Source organism: Cervus elaphus, chromosome 20 (assembly GCF_910594005.1).
Source record: "Cervus elaphus chromosome 20, mCerEla1.1, whole genome shotgun sequence".
NCBI lineage: Eukaryota > Metazoa > Chordata > Mammalia > Artiodactyla > Cervidae > Cervus > Cervus elaphus.
Genome location: NC_057834.1, coordinates 81707324 through 81727521, shown reverse-complemented (window position 1 = coordinate 81727521; position 20198 = coordinate 81707324). Strand labels below are relative to the sequence as shown.

Genomic DNA, 20198 nt, shown 5'->3' with positions numbered 1-20198 from the left:
TTATTAGAAAACAAAGTTAACCATGTAAATAACTCATGAATAGAAACTAGTATTACTAGCAGCCTTCTCCTGACCTTAAAAGAATTACTTTGCAATCTTTAATTCTCTAGTAATCTTGTAAATACATGGCATAAAGTTATGTGAGATGAGTTGTTAGAACACTAAAAATTTAATCAAAAGTATGATGGGGAAATTTTCATTTTTTAAGTGTACAAAACAAATTAATACATAAAACTTTTATACTAAGTATTTTATTGTATGCTGCCATCAGTGTATATAAAATAATTACCCTTGTGAAACAGAAAATTAAGAATATTCAGAGAGGTAGACATTAAGGACTGACAAAAGTAGAAGTTTGTGTAGTATGGCACGTTACAGAGAGGCTTTTGTACAGGCTTCAAATTTAGCTTTCCTTTGAAGATTCACTGGTTTATGAAAAGTGGTTTGGAAAACCTGAAATGGAAAAAGGTAAAGTGAATTAGGGTAAAATATCATAAGAACAATAGCATTTTTTATGAGTAGCAGTACATCTTACATTACATCACTTTTAGGGTATTTAAATAATGTAAGCTTATATAGTGCTTTCAATTAAACTAAGCCTGTTTTTTTTTTTTTCCTTTAAAAAAAAAAAAAATCACATCCCAGTTGGTTTTTTTGGGGGGCGGAGAGGGGCGGCATAGAAAATGCCTGAATGAAAAGACCTAAAGAGTAACTTGCCAATACATTAAAAAAAAAAAAAAAAACACTCTGGGGATTCTAATTTTTAAAAAGGTTAATATAAAAATCTCTTATGATGGGAGATATCTGAACACTTCTAGAAAATGAGCAACAACTGAGAGCAAGATGCAGTCACTTCTGTTTACCCACATAAATCTATACACACAGATATTGACTATAGTAGTGTTTTAATAGCAAAGAACTGCAAATAGCCTAAATGCAACTCAATAGGACAATGGATAAGTAAGCTAAGGTTTATAAACATGATGGAATACAATACAACAATTAAAATGACTAAACAATCTATGGATTAACACAAATCTCAAAAATAATGCATTAATAGTTATTCTTTAAAAATAACAGCTGGGTTTTAGAACTATAAAACAATAAATACATGGGCATAACAACTCCAGGGTAAGTTATATATTTGGAAAGGTAGAAAATGTATCTTATTTCTTTATAAAAATTAACAAGGAAAAAAAAAAAAAATTAACAAGGTTGGGAATTCCCTTGAGGTCCAATAGTTAGGACTCTGGTCTTTCACTGCCAAGGGACCAGGTTCACTCCCTGGCTGGGAACTAAGATCCATAAGCTGCAAAGCTCAGAACTAACAAGGTAAACCATTTAATTCAGGATAGTAGATAATTGGTTTTTTATAGTGATTTAAAATTTCCTGTTACTTCATTACAAAAAGTTTTATAAGAAGCATAAACAGAATCAGTGGTGAAAATGTTTAGCCTCAAGTTTTGCAAATTACAAAACTGAGATAGGCAGGAAATAGTAGCAAACAATCTGTGATCTGTTTGGCAGGGGCTCAGCCAAAAGTACTCTTAAGCTCCAGGTGGAACAGCAGAGTTTAATTTGGTAATATTATCAAGATTATTAAATTTTAAATGTCATTCCTTACTGAATAACTTACTTCCAGAAGTTTATTTTAAAGAAATGGGTAGAGTATACTTATAGGTACCCAAGATGTTCACCTCAGTGTAGCCTCAGATTTGGAAACCTCAATATTTGATGAAGTATAATTTAAGTTATAATACAACCACAGAAAAATCTCATTTACAAAAACTATTAAATGAGAGCACCAAAGCCTAAGCACTAGACCACCAGGGAATTTACAAAGACTATTAAATGAAACAAAATTCAACTTCAAAAAAACAAAACTGCATACTATAATCACTTTTTGACGATTTTTATTTTTTTGTCTTAAAAGGAAACATCTGTTAACAGTGGTTATTTCTAGGTGTGCAAATCATGGTAACTTCTATTTTAATACCTTGGACTATTTGTTGCTAAAATATCTATGCTGTAAGTTACACATATTTTTAAAAGTTATGAGTGCAAAGACTTAAGCACAGATTTAAATATAGATGTTTTGCATCCATGTCACTCGGTGTGCCAAGGACCACCAGCATCAGGATAATGTCCCAGACCTATTGTTTCAGAATCTCTATTTTAACAAAGTGATTTGTAGCTACATTCATGTTTGAGAAGAAATGCTTTTCCATCCAAATACTTTTCCTAGCCAAAAGTGCTTCAAATCATAATATTAATAAACCTGTGGGTTTTTATTATACTGCCAGGATTAACAGCCATTATTTTACTTTGAAATCTGGATTCTTATCCCAACCAGAGCCAAGTTAATTAGGCACTGATCTGTATTCTATGAAAGGAAACTATGAACAGCCAGTTAAGAAGCCACACTTAGCAGTATTATAAATGAAAATAAACTTGTGAAGAAAATACAAGAGGAACCATAACAATACGGAATTTCTCAAAATTGCCAGAAGCAAAAAACCTTTAACTGTTAAATATGAAGGTGCTTGAATGTTGAAAAGAATTACTTCCTTGAACTCAAAGGTGGTTTTTTTCCCTCTGTTTGGAAAACCTTAACCAATTCAACCAATCATGGTATTTACTAGAGACATGTTGTTAACTTATACAGACTTCCTGGACACTCCCAAGTCTACTAAATTTAATAAGGGAGGCACAACTATGTAACATGGTATTTTAGGAAGCAGCTTCCTGCACTGTGAGGAGTCAGAATATTTGCAGAGGGTGTGTACCATATACAGAGTTGTCTTTATAACAAATAAATGCTCTGACTAAAGTCCTATGGCTTCATGAAGGCAGTACCGTTAGAGTCCATTTTCAATTATCCACACATCATGTTGTCTGGCCACCTCTCTTGTGGATTAACATTATACATTTTTACACATATTGACATCTGTTCTGCAAGGTACAGGTTAACATACAGAAGTACGCTTTAAACCCACCCAAATTTTAGTTTCTATCCTCTGAAAACCAACCATCTCCCACCATAAACTTACATACTTCATTTCCCTCTCGTTATCTTTACCTAAAAAGAATAAAGTTAAAACCTTTTGTCCCCAACTCCAAATGCCTGCACTATGTCAGCTTATGCAGCTATCTCCTCAGTTTGCACTACTTCAATTCTTTTCTATGCTATTCTAGATCATAATTAATCCAAATCCATTGACAGTACGTTAAAAGTCACCACCATGAACACAGCAGATTTCTTTAAATGTCTAAATATTTTCTAGGTACAAAAAAATTAGTATTTGGGGACACCAGAGTACACCATTAAGCAATACTATAAAGGGTTAACATGGCTTGTCACAATAGTGAAATTTTCTAGTAACCCCTATATCTTCTTTATGGTTATTAAATCCTCTACTTAACCCTCTGGTAAAATAGAAACAAGTAGTCTTCATGATTACTAAATCAGCGAATTTCATCAATCTTCACAAAACAAAAAACACTGGAAAATCCAAGTGCCAAACAAAAGTATGGTGAGATCTTGCTCAACTTATAAAGTGCTACAAAGAAAGAAACTTGACTACTTATCCCTACTATATGGAGTTTTGTTGTTTTAATTTAAGGAAACTTACCTTGTCAAGATTCATCTTACTACAAAAAGGAACAGACTTTCTGGGGCCTGAAGGGATTTGTACTAGAAGATACTCCAGTCAGCAGAGGGTCATGTTGAGCATTCTGCAGACAGAACTGTTTCAAATCTGCAGCTGCCTGGGAAACCTGCATATAACAAGCGGTGGGGGGAGGGAGTGGGAGGTGATAACAATGTGTTAATGAAAGTTTTCTCAAATCTTTAATAAAAATATCTGCCAATAAACACAACTCAAAAAATATATATGCTAATTGAAGGTCACCAGTCATACTGTTGTTGTTTGGTGGCTAAATTGTGTCTGATTAAATCATATCTGACTTTTGCAATTCCATCAACTGTAGCCCACCAGGCTCCTCTGTCCATGTCCAGGCAAGAATATTGGACTGGGTTGCCATTTCATTCTCCAAGGGATCTTCCTGACCCAGGGATCAAACCTGCATCTCCTGCTTGGCAGGTGTATTCTTTGCCACTTGGCCACCAGGAAGCTCATCAACAGTCATATACTGTCAACATATACATATGTTTGATACACAATCATATACAGTCAAAACGCTCCATGTAAATAAAACAAGCATGAACAGTACAATTCTGTTATCTGCAAAGCATAGTACATGTTGCTAGTTTACTAATAAACAGGATGTTCTAGTGTAACCATGAAGGTACTCAACATTTTTTTTATTAAAAGCAATACACAGGATATTATAGGGTAAAGATAAATTAAAATGCCAGTAAACTATCACTCTGTCTTGAAAGTGGTATACTGAGAAAATGCTGAGAGTGTCTTGGTATTACATACCATCAGCTGTTCTATGTTACAAAATTGGACAATGACAGTTTCTGCTCAGTGACATGGGACTGAAAGGCTGATTATTAGCAAACTTCAATTTAAGAACTTTACTGAGCAGCCTGCCTTTAAGAAACTGCCTTACATGTGACTTAATAATTTTCATATATATACAAAACGAATCAAACAGGACTTAGAGAACTTCTGTGGTTTCACAGTTAAAACAACTTTATACCAACTTCAACATCTACTATTTGTACATATTCTGTGAAGGCATGGTGCAGGACACCGAAACAATAAACTGAATAGTTCATATATATAACATGAATGACTAAAGGATGCCTCAAATAAATATAGTATCCTAACTCTTGAATTGTGGTTTAGGAAGATGGGGAAGGCAATCATTTATTTTATTCTGTTTTAACTATCTACAAGGATAAGAACAGGTGTCCAATCTGGCTGGGTAATATTTAGCCTCTGAAAGGGAGCTAAGGGCACCACAAGTGCTCTCTATACAAAGAATTTCTGCAGATGACAGCTTCTGATAAACGGATCCATCACCGTGAGATGAATCTAAACTCTTCCTGGAATCTACTTATATGTTTGGTTTATACACCAGACCAGGATAAAGAGTTTCATGAATTTATTTATCAACTGTGTAAGTAGTTTTGGGTTCCAAGTACAACAAGAAATGGGCACCCTGCTCCCCTCACAAATATAGCTACAGTGGGGGAAGGGTGGCATCATTTTTCAGTATCTTATAACATGGTTTCATTCATTCACATTAACCAGCAGTAAAGAATCTATTGCGCTTCCCCTGTGACTCAGCGGTAAAGAACCCACATGTCAATGCAGGAGATACATAAGAGATGTGGGTTCGATACCTGAGTCTGGAAAGATCCCCTGGAGAAGGGCATGGCAACCCACTCAGTATTCTTGCTGGGAAAATCCCATGGACAGAGGAGCCTTGTGGGCTATAGTCCATAGGGTCACAAAGACTTGTGACTTTATGCTCAGGACATGACTGAGCATAAACATGAGAAAGAATCTGTTAATTTTCTGCCAAAAATGTATGCAGACTCCAACTTAAACTCCCTTTCACAAACTTCTCATCACCTCTATGTGCCTAATATAATTCAGGCCCTTGGAATATGTAAGAAAAACCAGGTCCCTGATACAGAGCTAACAGTTCAGATGAAAAGAGACAAGATGCTCTGCAGGAAAAAAAAGAGTTTGTTAGATCAGGACCTGTGCAAAGTGTTTTCAAGAAGGTGACATTTAAATTGAGATCTGTGACAAGAGATCCAGCCAAGGAACCATTAGTGAAAATAACCAGTGAGAATTCCAATCAATGGGGAGAGTGGAGACAAAGGCTTAAAACTCAAACAAGCTGCTAGCCCCTAAGGCACTATAATAATAACCATCAGAGAGGTTGAAACCCTATAATCCTGGCATAATTATCAGTGCCTCTTTCCCTCTCAAAAGTGCCCTGGGTTGGGAACAAAGTGTATGGTCACCAACACTGGGGGAGTTTGTCAAGCATTTGTGATAATTTCTATCAACTACTCAAACAAAAGCTTTTAAAAAATAAAGTCGTGCTAATTCAAAAGTAAAATGTCACTACAAAAGCATCTAGCAAAGTCATGGGTAAAACAGAAGCACAAAATGAAATCTAACTCACCACATTTTGCAACATGTCCAAAGAAAAGTTCATTTAAATTCCCCCAAGGTGAGGTGCTTTCCTCCTTGCTACACACAGCCCTGCCATTTAGACTTGAGATTTCTATAACCAAACCCTTGTGATGGCTTTAATGATTCTGACCAAAACCCTCTTTAGTACTGGAGGAAGGCACCCCACTGGAGAGTTATTGCAAGGGCTAGGGTTTTTAAGGTAAAGCCCTCAAGGTATACTCATTTTCTTTGGAGACTAGGACTAAATATCCCTACTTAACACTTAACTGCTTTCAACCAGCCTTTTTTTTTTTTTTTTTTTTGCCCCCCTTCCCATTTTTTTCTTTCCTCGGCCACTCCAACCTAAGATGAAGGCACACCTGAATAATAACAATGATTTCAGAGATAAATCCAGGCAAGGCTAACCATAAATCACTGGGATGAGGTAAGAATCTGGAAATTAGAGAAATGGATTCCACACAGCAATGGAGTTTATAGCACTTAAAGGACAGGAAGGGAGGGGAATCCCATCCCAAGACTGATGGGAATTTCCCTTCCCTCCTGAGATGACCACAACCGGGTAAACCAGGTTCCTGGCATTTCTACATAAGGAAATAGGTAAAAAGAGAGCATCTAACAACACGAAACACTTCAGGGGGAAGTAAAAACTAGTGTGATGAGTAAAGAATCAAATCATCTTGGAAACTAGCTGTCTCTTTCAACAGAGTGCATGGTTTATATCCTTCCCTGTTTCTTTTCTAATTACAGTAAGCGTTTCACATGTAAACTGAGTGCACCACAAAGAAGCCAATCCACGCAGGATTTAAAAAATCAAGAAACTTGGAATAGCACTTAACGTTAGCTTGTCCTATCAACACACACACACGACTTTTTCCCCAAAGTAAATACCTCAGGACAAGGTCAATGCTAACTAGACGCCAAAATAAATAACACTGGTCCACCCTAATTACTTATTCGGGTATGCAGACCAGGAGATATGCCCAAGGTCAGATCACAGCAAAGTGCAAAACAGATATGAAATGCACGCTTTGTCCGAGGTTGCGCAGGACACCAGTGGTAATCTTAGACACTGTAAACGTTTCCAAAACAGGCTTCTTTAACCTACAATTAAAGTTATGCAAGAATTCGTTTTCAAGTGTGTGTTCGGTGAATAAGTGGAGCTGGAAGTAAGGCTCGACTACTAAAGGGAGTGGATTTGGGAAAGTTCTGACATGAAAAAATACTTCTGTTCTGAATCAAAAGGCGGATAAATAAAACTCCGTCCGGTGACAAGAAACGAGGGAAACGGTAGCGAGGGCCGGGAAGGGCGCGGGCGGAGGCGCAGCTCTTGGGGAGCCCAGCCGCGGAGTCACTGCCGAGGGAGGGAGACAGGGACGAGGGCCGGAATGCGGAAAGCGGCTGTTAAACCAGGGCCAGCCCGCCTGGGACCGCCTTGGGGCGCAAGGGCGCACTAACCGGCCCCCCAAGCCGCAGCGCCGACCCGTGCCGCTACTTCTCTAAAGCTGGCCGAGATCGCGGCCGCCGAGCCGGCGTTCTCCCCAGGGGCGAGTGGCGGCCGCCGCGTCAGCTCGCCTGCCGTATCCCACCCGCCACCTCCCCGCCTTCCCCTCCCCCTCGGCCACCCGCCCCCGCTCACCTTCACCCGATTGAGCCCGGCCTCCAGCCGGAGCTGTTGAACCACTTTTTTCATAGCCGCGACGCTGGATGAACCAGACATGGCGCACTGGAAAGGATGGCAGATCCGCGGGCCGTCGGCAGGTCTGCGGTGGGTCCGCTGGGCCAGTCGGCGGGGCTGGGGGTGAGGCTCGGAACTTTGTCTCTTAAGTTTCCGGTCCTTTACCCAGTGGCTCCACCCTCAACGCGCATGCGCGCTCTCCTCCGCCCGCCGTTTTGGCTCCACACCCGAAAGGGAGCGCGAGCTTGGGAGGGTGAGGGGAGAGTCGGGAGGGAGAAGGGGCGGAGCGGACGGTGGGCGCGGTAGCTACGGGACGCCGACTGGAACGGACGCCTCTCCTCTCCGTCCTCCCTCTCCCGAGAGGCAGAGTTGGGAGAGGTAAGGAAAGAGATCGTAGTTATCCTGCGAGACCCGAAAGGGACTCCAGAGAGGGTCGGTGAGGAAAATAAGTTGTTGAGAGACTTTGTAACAGTCATGGTGGCGGGACGACGAGGCGGTTCCAGTGTCCCTGGCGGAATTGGCGGCAGAGATGGAGGAAAGGGAAGGGAGAGCCCCACGGAGGCGTAGGAGCTAGAAGTATGGGCTTGAGTCGCTGGCACCTTGTTCCCTTAGGGACGCGTCCCTCAGTGACCCGTTTTTGTCCAGCGGGGCGGCCCTTCCGCAGGTGGCTTCCCACCGACAGACGCCCGAGAGCGAAGGAGGGCGCGAGGTCTCTAACCGACCGAGAGGAGCCGGGCGGCGGGCAGCGAGGGCGCTGGTTCGCTAGAGAAAAGGGGATCTTCACAAGGTTTGGCTTCTGGCGCCTCTTACCTCTCCTTTTTCTAGAAACGATTGTGAAGAAGCCAAGGTGCTAACTGAAAATTATATTTATCTCTTCTTGTCCATTTCATTTGGTGGATGAACGTTCATTGTACTTTAAGAAATAAAAACTTTCTGTTTTGAGAAAGTTTGCTCTTTTATGTTTCAGTTGTAGCTTATTACCTGATGCTTGAAATTGACCTTCAGAGGCGCTTTCAGGAGAAACAGTAGGATGGAACTAAGCAAAGAAGGCTCAGACGCTGCATGTTTCACGCATGGGAACTTATGTCACGCACTTAGGACAAATGTTTCTTGTTCTGCTGGTATAGTCTGTCAGTGAATACACTAGTATTTTCTAGAAACATGCATAATTTCATCATTAATACATTTCAGTTGTTTTGTATAGTGAGAAAATCTGTGTGTTGTGTGCTCTATCTCATATCTCAACAAAACCTAACTTGTAAAACAGTTTAAATCACTTCACAGGAATGTACAGTTTACTTGGCCGGAACTAGAAACCAGAGTTTGAATTCTGTCTCTGTCTCCTACCTTGGTATCCCTGGGCAGGCCACTTTCCTGAGCTTCTGTTTCCTCATTTCAAAATGAAATAATAAAGCTTACTTTGCAGAATTGTCTTTCTGAATGAAGTTTTATATGTAAAGAGTATGACAAGTATCTAAATAAATGTCTCTTTTCCCTCTTCCCCAGTAGTATTGCAAATTATTTGACCTTTATGCTTTGTTAACTAATCTCATTCATACTTTATTCAGTTCAGTTCAGTCGCTCAGTCATGTCCGACTCTTTGCGACCCCATGAATCACAGCACACCAGGCCTCCCTGCCCATCACCAACTCCCCGAGTGTACTCAAACTCATGCCCATCAAGTCGGCGATGCCATCCAGCCATCTCATCCTCTGTCGTCCCCTTCTCCTCCTGCCCCCAATCCCTCCAAGCATCAGGGTCTTTTCCAGTGAGGCAACTCTTCGCATGAGGTGGCCAAAGTGATGGAGTCTCAGCTTCAGCATCAGTCCTTCCAATGAACACCCAGGACTGATCTCTTTTAGGATGGACTGGTTGGATCTCCTTGCAGTCCAAGGGACTCTCAAGAGTCTTCTCCCACACCACAGTTCAAAAGCATCAATTTTTTGGTGCTCAGCTTTCTTCACAGTTCAACTCTCACATCCATACATGACCGCTGGAAAAGCCATAGCCTTGACTAGTTTACCTTAAGGTAATATTAAGAGTAAAGCAGGTCTTGATTGCTCTGTCTTGAGTTCAATTAATCAAAAATTAGTTCTGAATTAAAATATCAAGTTTTTAATGCATCCACTAAAAATGAAAGTTCTAGTCTCCCAACTGGCATACTAGTTAATGAATACCCGTGTGCTGTGTTTATTATAGATTATTACCATTTATTCTTAACTGATAAATTGCCACATGCATATATATTGTTTAGTCACTAAGTTGTGTCCCACTCTTTTGCAGTCCTATAGACTGTAACCTGCCAGGCTCCTCTGTCCATGCGATTTCCCAGGCAAGGATACTGGAGTACCGGGTTGCCATTTCCTTCTCTAGGGGATCTTCCCAACCCAGAGATTAAACCTGTGTCTCCTGCATTACAGGTGGATTCTTTATTGCTGAGCCGCAGGGGAAGCCTCATACACCTATAAACGGTATGGACCTAACAGAATTAGAAGATACTAAGAAAAGGTAGCAACAATACACAGAAGGACCATACAGAAAAGATCTTAATGACTCAGATAACCATGATGGTGTGATCACTCACCGAGAGCCAGACATCCTGGAATATGAAGTTAAGTGGACCTTAGGAAGCATCACTACAAAGTTAGTGGAGGTGATGGAATTCCAGCTGAATTATTTCAAATCCTAAAAGATGATTGTGAAAGTGCTACACTCAATATGCCAGCAAATTTGGAAAATTCAGCAGTGGCCACAGGACTGGAAATGGTCAGTTTTCATTCCAATCCCAAAGAAAGGCAATGCCAAAGAATGTTCAAACCAACCACACAGTTGCACTCATCTCACACACTAGCAAAGTAATGCTCAAAATACTAAATGTGCCAAGCTAAGCTTCAACAGTACATGAACTGTGAAATTCCAGATGTTCAAGCCGGATTTAGAAAAGGCCGAGGAACCAGAGATCCAATTGTCAACATCCGCTGGATCATCGAAAAAGCAAGAGAGTTACAGAAAAGCATCCACTTCTGCTTTATTGACTGCACCAAAGCCTTTGACTGTGTGGGTCACAACAACGTGTGGAAAATTCTTAAAGAGATGACAATACCAGACCACCTTACCTGCCTCCTGAGAAATCTGGGTGCAGGTCAAGAAGCAACAGTTAGAACCATACATGGAATAACAGACTGATTCCAAATAGGAAAAGGAGTACGTCAAGGCTGTAAATTGCCACCCTGCTTATTTAACTTACATGCAGAGTGAAAATGAAAGTGAAAGTCACTCAGTTGTGTCTGGCTCTTTGTGACCTCATGGACTATGCAGTTCATGGAATTCTCCAGGCCAGAATACTGGAATGGGTAGCCTTTTCCTTCTCCAGGGGATCTTCTCAATTCAGGGATCGAACCCAGGTTTCCCGCACTGTAGGCGGATTCTTTACTAGCTGAGCCACAAGGGAAGCCCCTATATGCAGAGTACATCATTTGAAATGCTGGGCTGGATGAAGCAAAAGCTGAAATCAAGATTGCCCAGAGAAATATTAATAACCTCAGATACGCAAGTATCACCACCCTTATGGCAGAAAGTGAAGAGGAACTAAATAGCCCCTTGATGAAAGTGAAAGAGGAGAGTAAAGAAGCTGGCTTTAAAAAAAAAAACAGATCATGGTATCCACCCCTATCACTTCATGGCAAATAGATGGGGAAACAATGGAAACAGTGAGAGACTTTATTTTGGGGGGCTCCAAAATCATTGCAGATAGTGACTGCAGCCATGAAATTAAAAAGACACTTGCTCCTTGGAAGAAAAGCTATGACCAACCTAGACAGCGTATTAAAAAGCAGAGACATTACTTTGCTGACAAAGGTCCATATAGTCAAAGCTTTGGTTTTTCTAGCAGTCATATATGCGTGTGAGAGTTGGACCATGAAGAAAGTTGAGGACCAAAGAATTAATGCTTTTGAACTGTGGTGTTAGAGAAGACTCTTCAGAGTCCCTTGGACTGAAAGGAGATCAAACCAGTCAATCCTCAGGGAAATCAGTCCTAACATTCATTGGAAGGACTGATGATGAAGCTGAAGCTCCAATACTTTGGCCACCTGTTGCAAAGAACTGACTCATTAGAAAAGACCCTGACACTGGGAAAGATTGAAGGCAGGAGGAGAAGGGGATGACAGAGGATGAGGTGGTTAGATGTCATCACCGACTTGATGGACATGAGTTTGAGAAAGCTCTGGGAGTTAGTGTTGGACATGGAAACCTCGTGTGCTGCAGTCCATGGGGTAGCAAAGAGTCAGACATGACTGAGTGACTGAACAGCAGCAGTCATTTTTATAGTTTCAGTCCTTCTACTTCCAAAAGTGTATTTCTACTTTAAGTAAAAAGCTATATATATTTAAGCTTAATTTTTGATCGAGAGAAAATGAATTATTTAGTAAAAAGAGTTTTAGTCACAAGTCTACTGTATTAATAATTTACCCCTTAGTTGTATGTGATATATGATTTTCTTTGCATTTACCAGCCCTACTTATCAGTAGTATATCATTTTAAATTATTATTATAAGATTGCATACTTATCAAAGTTTTCATTTTGACTCTATTTTAAAGCCTTTTGTTTTTTTCTGTTTACTTTTTGAACGAATCAAAGACCAAAAATGAGTGGAATGCTATAAGTTAAGCAAGCCAAACCAAAAATCTGTTATAACCTTTATTAAATACTAAATGAAGAAAAGATAAAAAAAAAAAAAAAGCCCTACAAAATTCCAACTGATAATTACCCTATTCAGACATTGGTGAATATGTCCCTCAATCCAAGTCGACCTTCTTCTTCAGAGGTAAGAGAATCTTTTTGTACTAAAATATAAGAAACACCTACCTACCACTGGTTTTAAAAAGTTTTGATAAAGCAAAAATATGGATTATATAAAGTATTAGATACTAACTCCACTGTGAACCCAATTTTCTGTATCCCATTATTTGATTACAGATCTTGTATCTCTAAGGACCCCAATTATACTGGTACCTCTAGTGCATTGACCCTATAATCTTTTTTTGTTTGTTTGTTTCTCTCTGGCTATCTTAAATATCATGGAGCATTCTTGATCACTCTCTTGCACAAAATTTTGACTCATTACCCCCTCTCATTTCATTGTACTCCTTGACAAAACAAAAACCCTGGTTAATCTTCATCTGTTCCTCATGTATACCTACACTGGCACATGGCTGGAGAAAAATATACCAGCATAAGGACTATTCTCACTTTAAATTAATGAGCATGAATCTCAAGTGGAGCTTTTTGCTAGGAGGCAACAAGTCTACCTCCCACTTATTCTCTGTTCCACTGTTTTAGACAACTATTTCATACTTTCTCAAACCCCCGTACCTTCTTCCCATTTTTTCTTTAAATTAACTCCAAACAAGTTTTCACTCCTCTACTCCACCAAAACCAACTGCCCTGTTCGCCTTTCCATTACTAAAGCTATTGTTTAATTCTTATCCCACACACGCTTGATCTGTATGTGCACAATAGTTGACACCATTGATCACTCTCTTCCTTGACATAATTAATTCCTTGTTATTCATTCTCAGTCTTCTTTCAAAAAATATTTATATATTTGGCTGCATCAGGTCTTAGTTGCAGCACATGGGATCTGTAGTTTAGGCATGCAGGATCTTTAGTTGCAGCATATGGGATCTATTTCCCTAACTAGAGATCAAACCTGGGCCCCCTGCATTGGTCGAACAGAGTCTTAGCCACCAGACTACCAAGGAAGTCCCTGTTCTGTCTTCTTTTTTAGGTGTTATTTTTCTTCCTGATCTCTTGATACTGGGGAATTTCAGGGGTCAGCTCTTTGTTCTCTTCTCTGCACTCATTGTGATCTTATTCAATCTAGTAGTTTTAAATACCAACATTATGCTAAGTATTCACAAATTTATATCCCCATCCCAACCCTCTTTCCCAAGCTCCAGACAGATATTGTCAACTGCCTACTTGAAATCTCCACTCGGATGACCAATAGCAGAAAATCAACATGTTTGAAACTGAACTATACTTCTCCCCGCAACCCAAACCTGTACTAACCATGACCTTACCCACTTCAGTTTATGGCAAATCCATCCTTTTAACATATGAGGCCAAATACCTTGGAGTCATACTTAATGCCTTACTCAAACTTCACTTCTTAGACGCTCAGTTCAGTTCAGTTCAGTCACTCAGTCGTGTCTGACTCTTTGCAACCCCATGGACTGCAGCATGCCAGGCCTCCCTGTCCATCATCAACTCCCAGAGTTTACTCAAAATTCATGGCCATTGAGTCGGTGATGCCATCCAACCATCTCATCCTCTGTTATCCCCTTCTCCTCCTGCCTTCAATCTTTCCCAGCATCAGGGTCTTTTCAAATGAGTCAGCTCTTCGCATCAGGTGGCCAAAATATTGGAGTTTCAACTTCAACATCAATCATTCTAATGAATATTCAGGACTGATTTCCTTAGGATGGACTGGTTGGATCTCCTTGCAGTACAAAGGACTCTGAAGAGTCTTCTCCAACACCACAGTTCAGCTTTGATTAGACAGACCCTTGTTGGTAAAGTAATGTCTCTGCTTTTTAATATGCTCTCTAGTTTGGTTGTAGCTTTTCTTCCAAGAAGCAAGTGTCTTTTAATTTCATGGCTGCCGACACCATCTGCAATGATTTTGGAGCCCCCCAAAATAAAGTCTGTCACTGTTTCCATTGTTTCCCCATCTATTTGCCATGAAGTGATGGGACCAGATGCCATGATCTTAGTTTTCTGAATGTTGAGCTTTAAGCCAACCTTTTCACTATCCTTTTTCACTTTCATCAAGAGGCTCTTTAGTTCTTCGCTTTCTGCCATAAGGGTGGTGTCATCTGCATGTCTGAGGTTATTGATATTTCTCCCAGCAATCTTGATTCCAGCTTGTACTTCATCCAGCCCAGCATTTCTCATGATGTACTCTGCATATAAGTTAAATAATCAGGGTGACAATATACAGCCTTGACGTACTCCTTTCCCGATTTGGAACCAGTCTGTTGTTCCATGTTCAGTTCTAACTGTTGCTTCTTGACCTGCATACAGATTTCTCAAGGGGCAAGTTAGGTGGTCTGGTATTCCCATCTCTTTAAGAATTTTCCACAGTTTGTTGTGATCCACACAGTCAAGGGCTTTGGCATAGTCAGTAAAGCAGATGTTTTTCTGGAATTCTCTTGCTTTTTCAATGATCCAGCAGATGTTGGCAATTTGATCTCTGGTTCCTCGGCCTTTTCTAAATCCAGCTTGAACATCTGGAATTTCACAGTTCACATACTGTTGAAGCCTGGCTTGGAGAACTTTGAGCATTGCTTTGCTAGTGTGTGAGATGAATTTAATCTGAAAGAAAATAGCTGAATCACTTTGCTTTACACCTGAAACTAACACAAAATTATAAATCAACTCTACTTCAATTAAAATAAAAAAGATATGAGAACCAAATGCATAAGTTATCCTTGATTGGATTCTAGATTGAAAAAACATTCTGAGGACAGTTGGACAATAGGGGAAATTTGAATATGGACTAGATATCAGTTGACATTAAGGAATTGTTAGTTTTCTTAGATGTGTATTTGGATTATTCTATTTAAAACTGAATAGTACTCCCTCTTTTATCTTCCCTTTTTTTTTTGCCCTGCTCTACTTATTCTTTTTGACCAGGGCTGTTCACTTTCTAATTTTCTGTATCACGGTTTATTGTCTGTGTCCCTCACAAGGCTGAGACTAGTCTGAGGCAAAGGAGTCAGTTGTCTTTGGTGCAAAACTTAAAGAGGCACCCAATAAATTAAGTAATTAAAATAAATAATAAAATATTTCTAAAATGAAACATTAATGGAAAAACCAATGATGAACAAGATATCAATATTTTAAATAGAAACAGGATCCAATAATGCTATGCCTAGCCATTTTGGAGCCAGAGGCAAAAGGCAAAATATATACCCCTCTGTATCCCTTTTAATGTATTTTTAATTTATGTATTTATTTATTGTAGAATAGTCATTTTTATTTTCACTTATTTTTTAAAATTTTTAATCATCGTTGATTTACAATATAGTGTAAGTTTAAGATGGGCTTCCCAGGTGGCTCAGTGTTAAAGAATCTGCCTGCCAGTGCAGGAGATGCAGGTTTGATCCCTTGGTCAGGAAGAACCCCTGGAGTAGGATATGGCAAACCACTCCAGTATTCTCACCTGGGAAATTTTGTGGACAGAGAAACCTGACAGGCCACACAGTCCATGGGGTCCCAAAGAGTCGGACACAACTGAGCAACTGAGCACTCCACAGGTAAGTTTTAGGTATGAAAGTGAAAGTCACTCAGCCGTGTCCAACTCTTTTCAACCCCATGTATTATGCAGTCCATGGAATTCTCCAGGCCAGAATACTGGAGTGGTTAGCCGTCCCTTTCTCCAGGGGGTCGTCTGAACCCAGGGATGGAACCTCGGTCTCCTGCATTGCAGGAGGAAGCCACAGCACAGCAATTCAGTTACACCTGTGTGTATATATATATTCTTTTTCAGATTCTTCTCCCTTATAAGTTATTACATAATATTCAGTATGGTTTCCTGTGCTATTTAATGTGTTTTTAAATAATTAATTGTTTTAATGAGAATATTATTGATGAGTTTACTTCCATTAAAGCCAGGAAAGTAAAATTACAATAAAATTGCATTTTGATATAAATAGAATTTTTAACCTTAAAGTGATGTCCTGAGTTTTAACACAGGCTTGCAAAATTTTCAATATTTTTTCAAATATGTTTGTTCTGGAAAAAGTTAGCCATTAAGAAATGTAAGAAATGTAAATATTTATTAGTATAGCTTTAATATTTACTATTGTAGTATTAGTACATAGTATAGCTTTTAGCTGTTAATAGGATGGTATAGCCAGAGAGTAATCTTTTAAAAGCCCTGATATTTAAAATACAGCATATAGGAAACTTCACTATTCAATCTATGCATACATCTTAAACTATTAGTTAATATTCTGACATCAAAATATACAGATAATATGCTTGGTCTATAATAACAACTTGAGCAAATTACTCATTCAAGAGTCATTTTCATTTCCTATAAGAATTAGTAATATTAATGTGAGGTCATATTTACTTCAAATTTAAAAAACATTTTTTTCAGATACATTATACTGTAGTGTATAATCATTTAAATGCTTTGACTTTTAATATGGATGAGTAGCAAACTTTCATTGAAGTAAAAGTCTTTATTTGCTATAACTGTTTTGTAGGAATCTATTCTCAGTGGGTGAATTCTAATTAAGATCATAAAACATTAATAGAAAGGTGATAGTACATATAAGCACAGACAACATATAAACAGAGACAGTCTAAGCTTACAGACCTGCCCTATATGGAAACAACCATTCTTTTCCATCACTGGTCAGGAATAGGTTCTTCCTCAAATTCTGGTAAACAAAAATATTCCCCAAACCCCTGTATTCACACTTCAGCAGGTTAGAACTAGCAACAATCGTAACAGCTGTGTTAGGGTGACTATATATATATATAATATATATGGATTCTATATGTATATAGAATAAGAACTATACATATATATGTGTGTGTGGGAATATATATATATAAGGAGTAAGGATTCCACAAAGTCACACAAATTAAACTGTGTAGGTAGGGGTCAGGGAAAGGGGCATTGGTTGGTAATAGGAAATCTGATCTTGGCAATCTAGTGGCCTCACTGCAAGCCACAAATGTTTTGTGTGTCATATATATGTTAAGGAAATCTAGCACCACATCTAGGACATTGTTTCCAAGGGAAAATGTGCTCCAGTGCCAAGTAGCCAACTTAGCTATTTCAGGCTCTTCGTTTTGTTTTTTTGTACGTGTTTGTTCAGAAGGATACATATATACCTTGTTTATTTCAACAATGTTTATTAAACTTAAATTCTAGAGGACATTAATTGATTTTTCTCACTTAAAAATGATTTTAACTGACTTTATTCTCAATTTATTCAGTTGGTGGAACTTCATGTTTTTTATGTACCTGAAGGATCATGGAATTATAAGTTAAATACCATTTCAATAGAAGTTGTTAACAAATTCATTTCAGCTGGATTTATAAGGCAAGTATTTTGTATTCACATTACAATGTGTCTGAAAAAGTGATCTTTTTTTTTTCTGCAGAGAAAAATGCTTTGTGGAAATTCAAAATTGTAAGTGAAAAATATCTTGTTCGTGTGATGGATCCAGTTCCTCCCTTAATGAATACTATCAATAAATAATACTATGTAACTGTTAAAAAGTGCCATAGGAACAGATATCACTTAGCCACCACACTGCCACCTAGAAAACAGAGTAAAACTAACCTGTGTAGTAACCAGGCTATACACAAAGAGAATTAAGACCATATTTACCTGAAATTAGAAACCTCCTGAAGAGCTATGAATAGTGGTTAAATTAGCATATCTACAATGACTTTTTCACTGAACTATTTAAAAATAGAAACACAATATATATATACATATAACACATATGGGCTTCCCAGGTGACGTTAGTGGTAAAGGACCCGTCTGCCAATGCAGGAGACTTAAGGCACATGGATTTGATTCCTCGGGAAGATCCCCTGGAGGAGGGCAGGGCAACCCACTCCAGTGTTCATGCCTGGAGAATTGCATGGACAGAGGAGCCTGATGGGCCATTGTCCACTGAGATGTAAAAAGTTGGATACGACTGAAGCGACTGAGCACGCACATAACATATATATTTTTTCACATTCACAGAAACACACATGATACCATGTGTTCTAACTGCCTATTGTTATTTCTCTTGAGGACACCTCAGTCTTCCTAATCTTCCCGATCATTTCTTTTAAGCACACGAATTTCATTTCTTTTAAGCACACGAACTTCCTTTCTGTTCTGGAACACATTAGACATAGTCCTACCTCAGAACTCTTGTACTTGCTGTTTCTTTTGTCTAAAATGCTCTTTGTGTCTTTACATATGCTATCTCACCTCCTTCATTCATGTCTTTTCTCCAGTATTACTTTTTTGTTTATATTTTCTCTCATCAGAATACTCATCCTTACCTGCTTTATGTTTCTCTATAGTACTGGGCTTCCCTGGTAGCTCAGTAATAAAGAATCTGCCTGCCAATGCAGGAGACGTGGGTTCGATCCCTGCATTGGAAAGGTTCCCTGGAGAAATAAATGGCAACCCATTCTAGTGTTCTTGCCTGGAGAATCCCATGGACAGAGGAGCCTGGCAGACTACAGTCCATGCTGTCACAAAGAATCAGATAGGACTGAGCGACTAAACAACAACAGCAAATAGTACTTAGCAGTGTCTTATGAATTTAATTTTTTCTTACTTACTTTGTTAATTTTTCACTTCCACCATTAGATTGTAAGGTCTATAAGGGCAAAAATATTTGTTTTGTTGATTGCCTTATTCTCAACCCTACAACAACGTCTGCCACAAAGAGGAGCTCAATATATGTTTGTTAATTGAGTGAGTTAATTATATAATATTCCCCTAAAAGTCTACAAAAATAAGAACTCAGAACAAGAGCTTTAAATTTTAGATGTTGAGGAATGAAGTGTTCCCAATAAGCAAAGATGTTTACTCTGATGACATTCGATCATCAAAGAAAGTTTTAAGCATTAGCTAACAGTGTCAAATTTCCAAAATAAATATCTGTGGCTAAATCCTTCTTTAAGATACATATAACATTATATAAATATCATTGCAAGGTTTTATTTTAATAAAAAACGGAAGGTAGATGAGAAAAGTGAAACTGAGGGTAGATGAGAAAATAAGTCCTTTTTAGTACAGAAAGGACTTTCATAAACTGTACCTTTGGATAATTTAAAATTTTAATAATTTTATTGATTAAGTGACTTTTAACCATTTTGTAAAAATATATTTACAGCCTTCAAGCCTACAAAGTTCCAAGCAACGTAGAAACACAATATATTAAGTTATATATGATATGTTAAATTAGTATTTGGATTTAAGTTAAATGACTAAAGCTATTGAATCTTTATTATAGCTGAAACCTATTTTATTTTACGTTATAAGGCAATGTCATGATATTTCAGAGTATCTCCTCACCTAACTTTACAAGACCTGAGGGAGCATCTCAGTGAGTTCCTTGGTGAAGAAGCTGTTGCAGAAAAATTTTTATTTCTCAAATGCATTGGAAATAATCTAGCTGTAGTAAGTTTTCTTAATTTTTCCTTTTGATTAAAGAAAAGCATACATTAACAAATTTTCTTTCTTAAATGCTTATCAACTCAACTCCTTAATATACTATGCAATATGTAATCTCAATCATAACAAAATGGAAATATCATTTAGCACATAGGTCATCAAGAAAAGATGGGCCTTTCTGG

The 20198-nt window shown here is 38.6% G+C and overlaps 2 protein-coding genes across 2 annotated transcripts in view; one reads left to right on the top strand and one right to left on the bottom strand.

The window, feature by feature from the left end:
- Positions 1–235: 235 nt before the first annotated feature.
- On the bottom strand, positions 236–7911 carry GNG5 (G protein subunit gamma 5). Its single transcript, XM_043875925.1, has 3 exons — positions 7762–7911; positions 3633–3777; positions 236–453 (listed from the first exon to the last, which is right to left on the bottom strand). The coding sequence occupies exons 1-2, from the start codon at positions 7840–7842 to the stop codon at positions 3652–3654; spliced, it is 207 nt and encodes a 68-aa protein (XP_043731860.1). The 5' UTR covers positions 7843–7911; the 3' UTR covers positions 236–453; positions 3633–3651.
- Positions 7912–11993: 4082 nt separating this feature from the next.
- Positions 11994–20198, top strand: part of SPATA1 (spermatogenesis associated 1) — a 61863-nt gene continuing 53658 nt past the window's right edge. The window contains 3 exon segments of the mRNA XM_043878017.1: positions 11994–12626; positions 17822–17928; positions 19905–20022. Of these exon segments, the coding sequence (XP_043733952.1) occupies positions 12591–12626; positions 17822–17928; positions 19905–20022 (261 nt within the window). The 5' untranslated portion in view covers positions 11994–12590.

Coding starts and splice junctions, on each gene's coding strand:
- GNG5 (XM_043875925.1), bottom strand. CDS start 7,842: ATGTCTGGTTCATCCAGCGTCGCGGCTATGAAAAAAGTGGTTCAACAG. Junction 3,778..7,761: donor CCGGGCTCAATCGGGTGAAG/GTGAGCGGGGGC, acceptor TGTTATATGCAG/GTTTCCCAGGCAGCTGCAGA.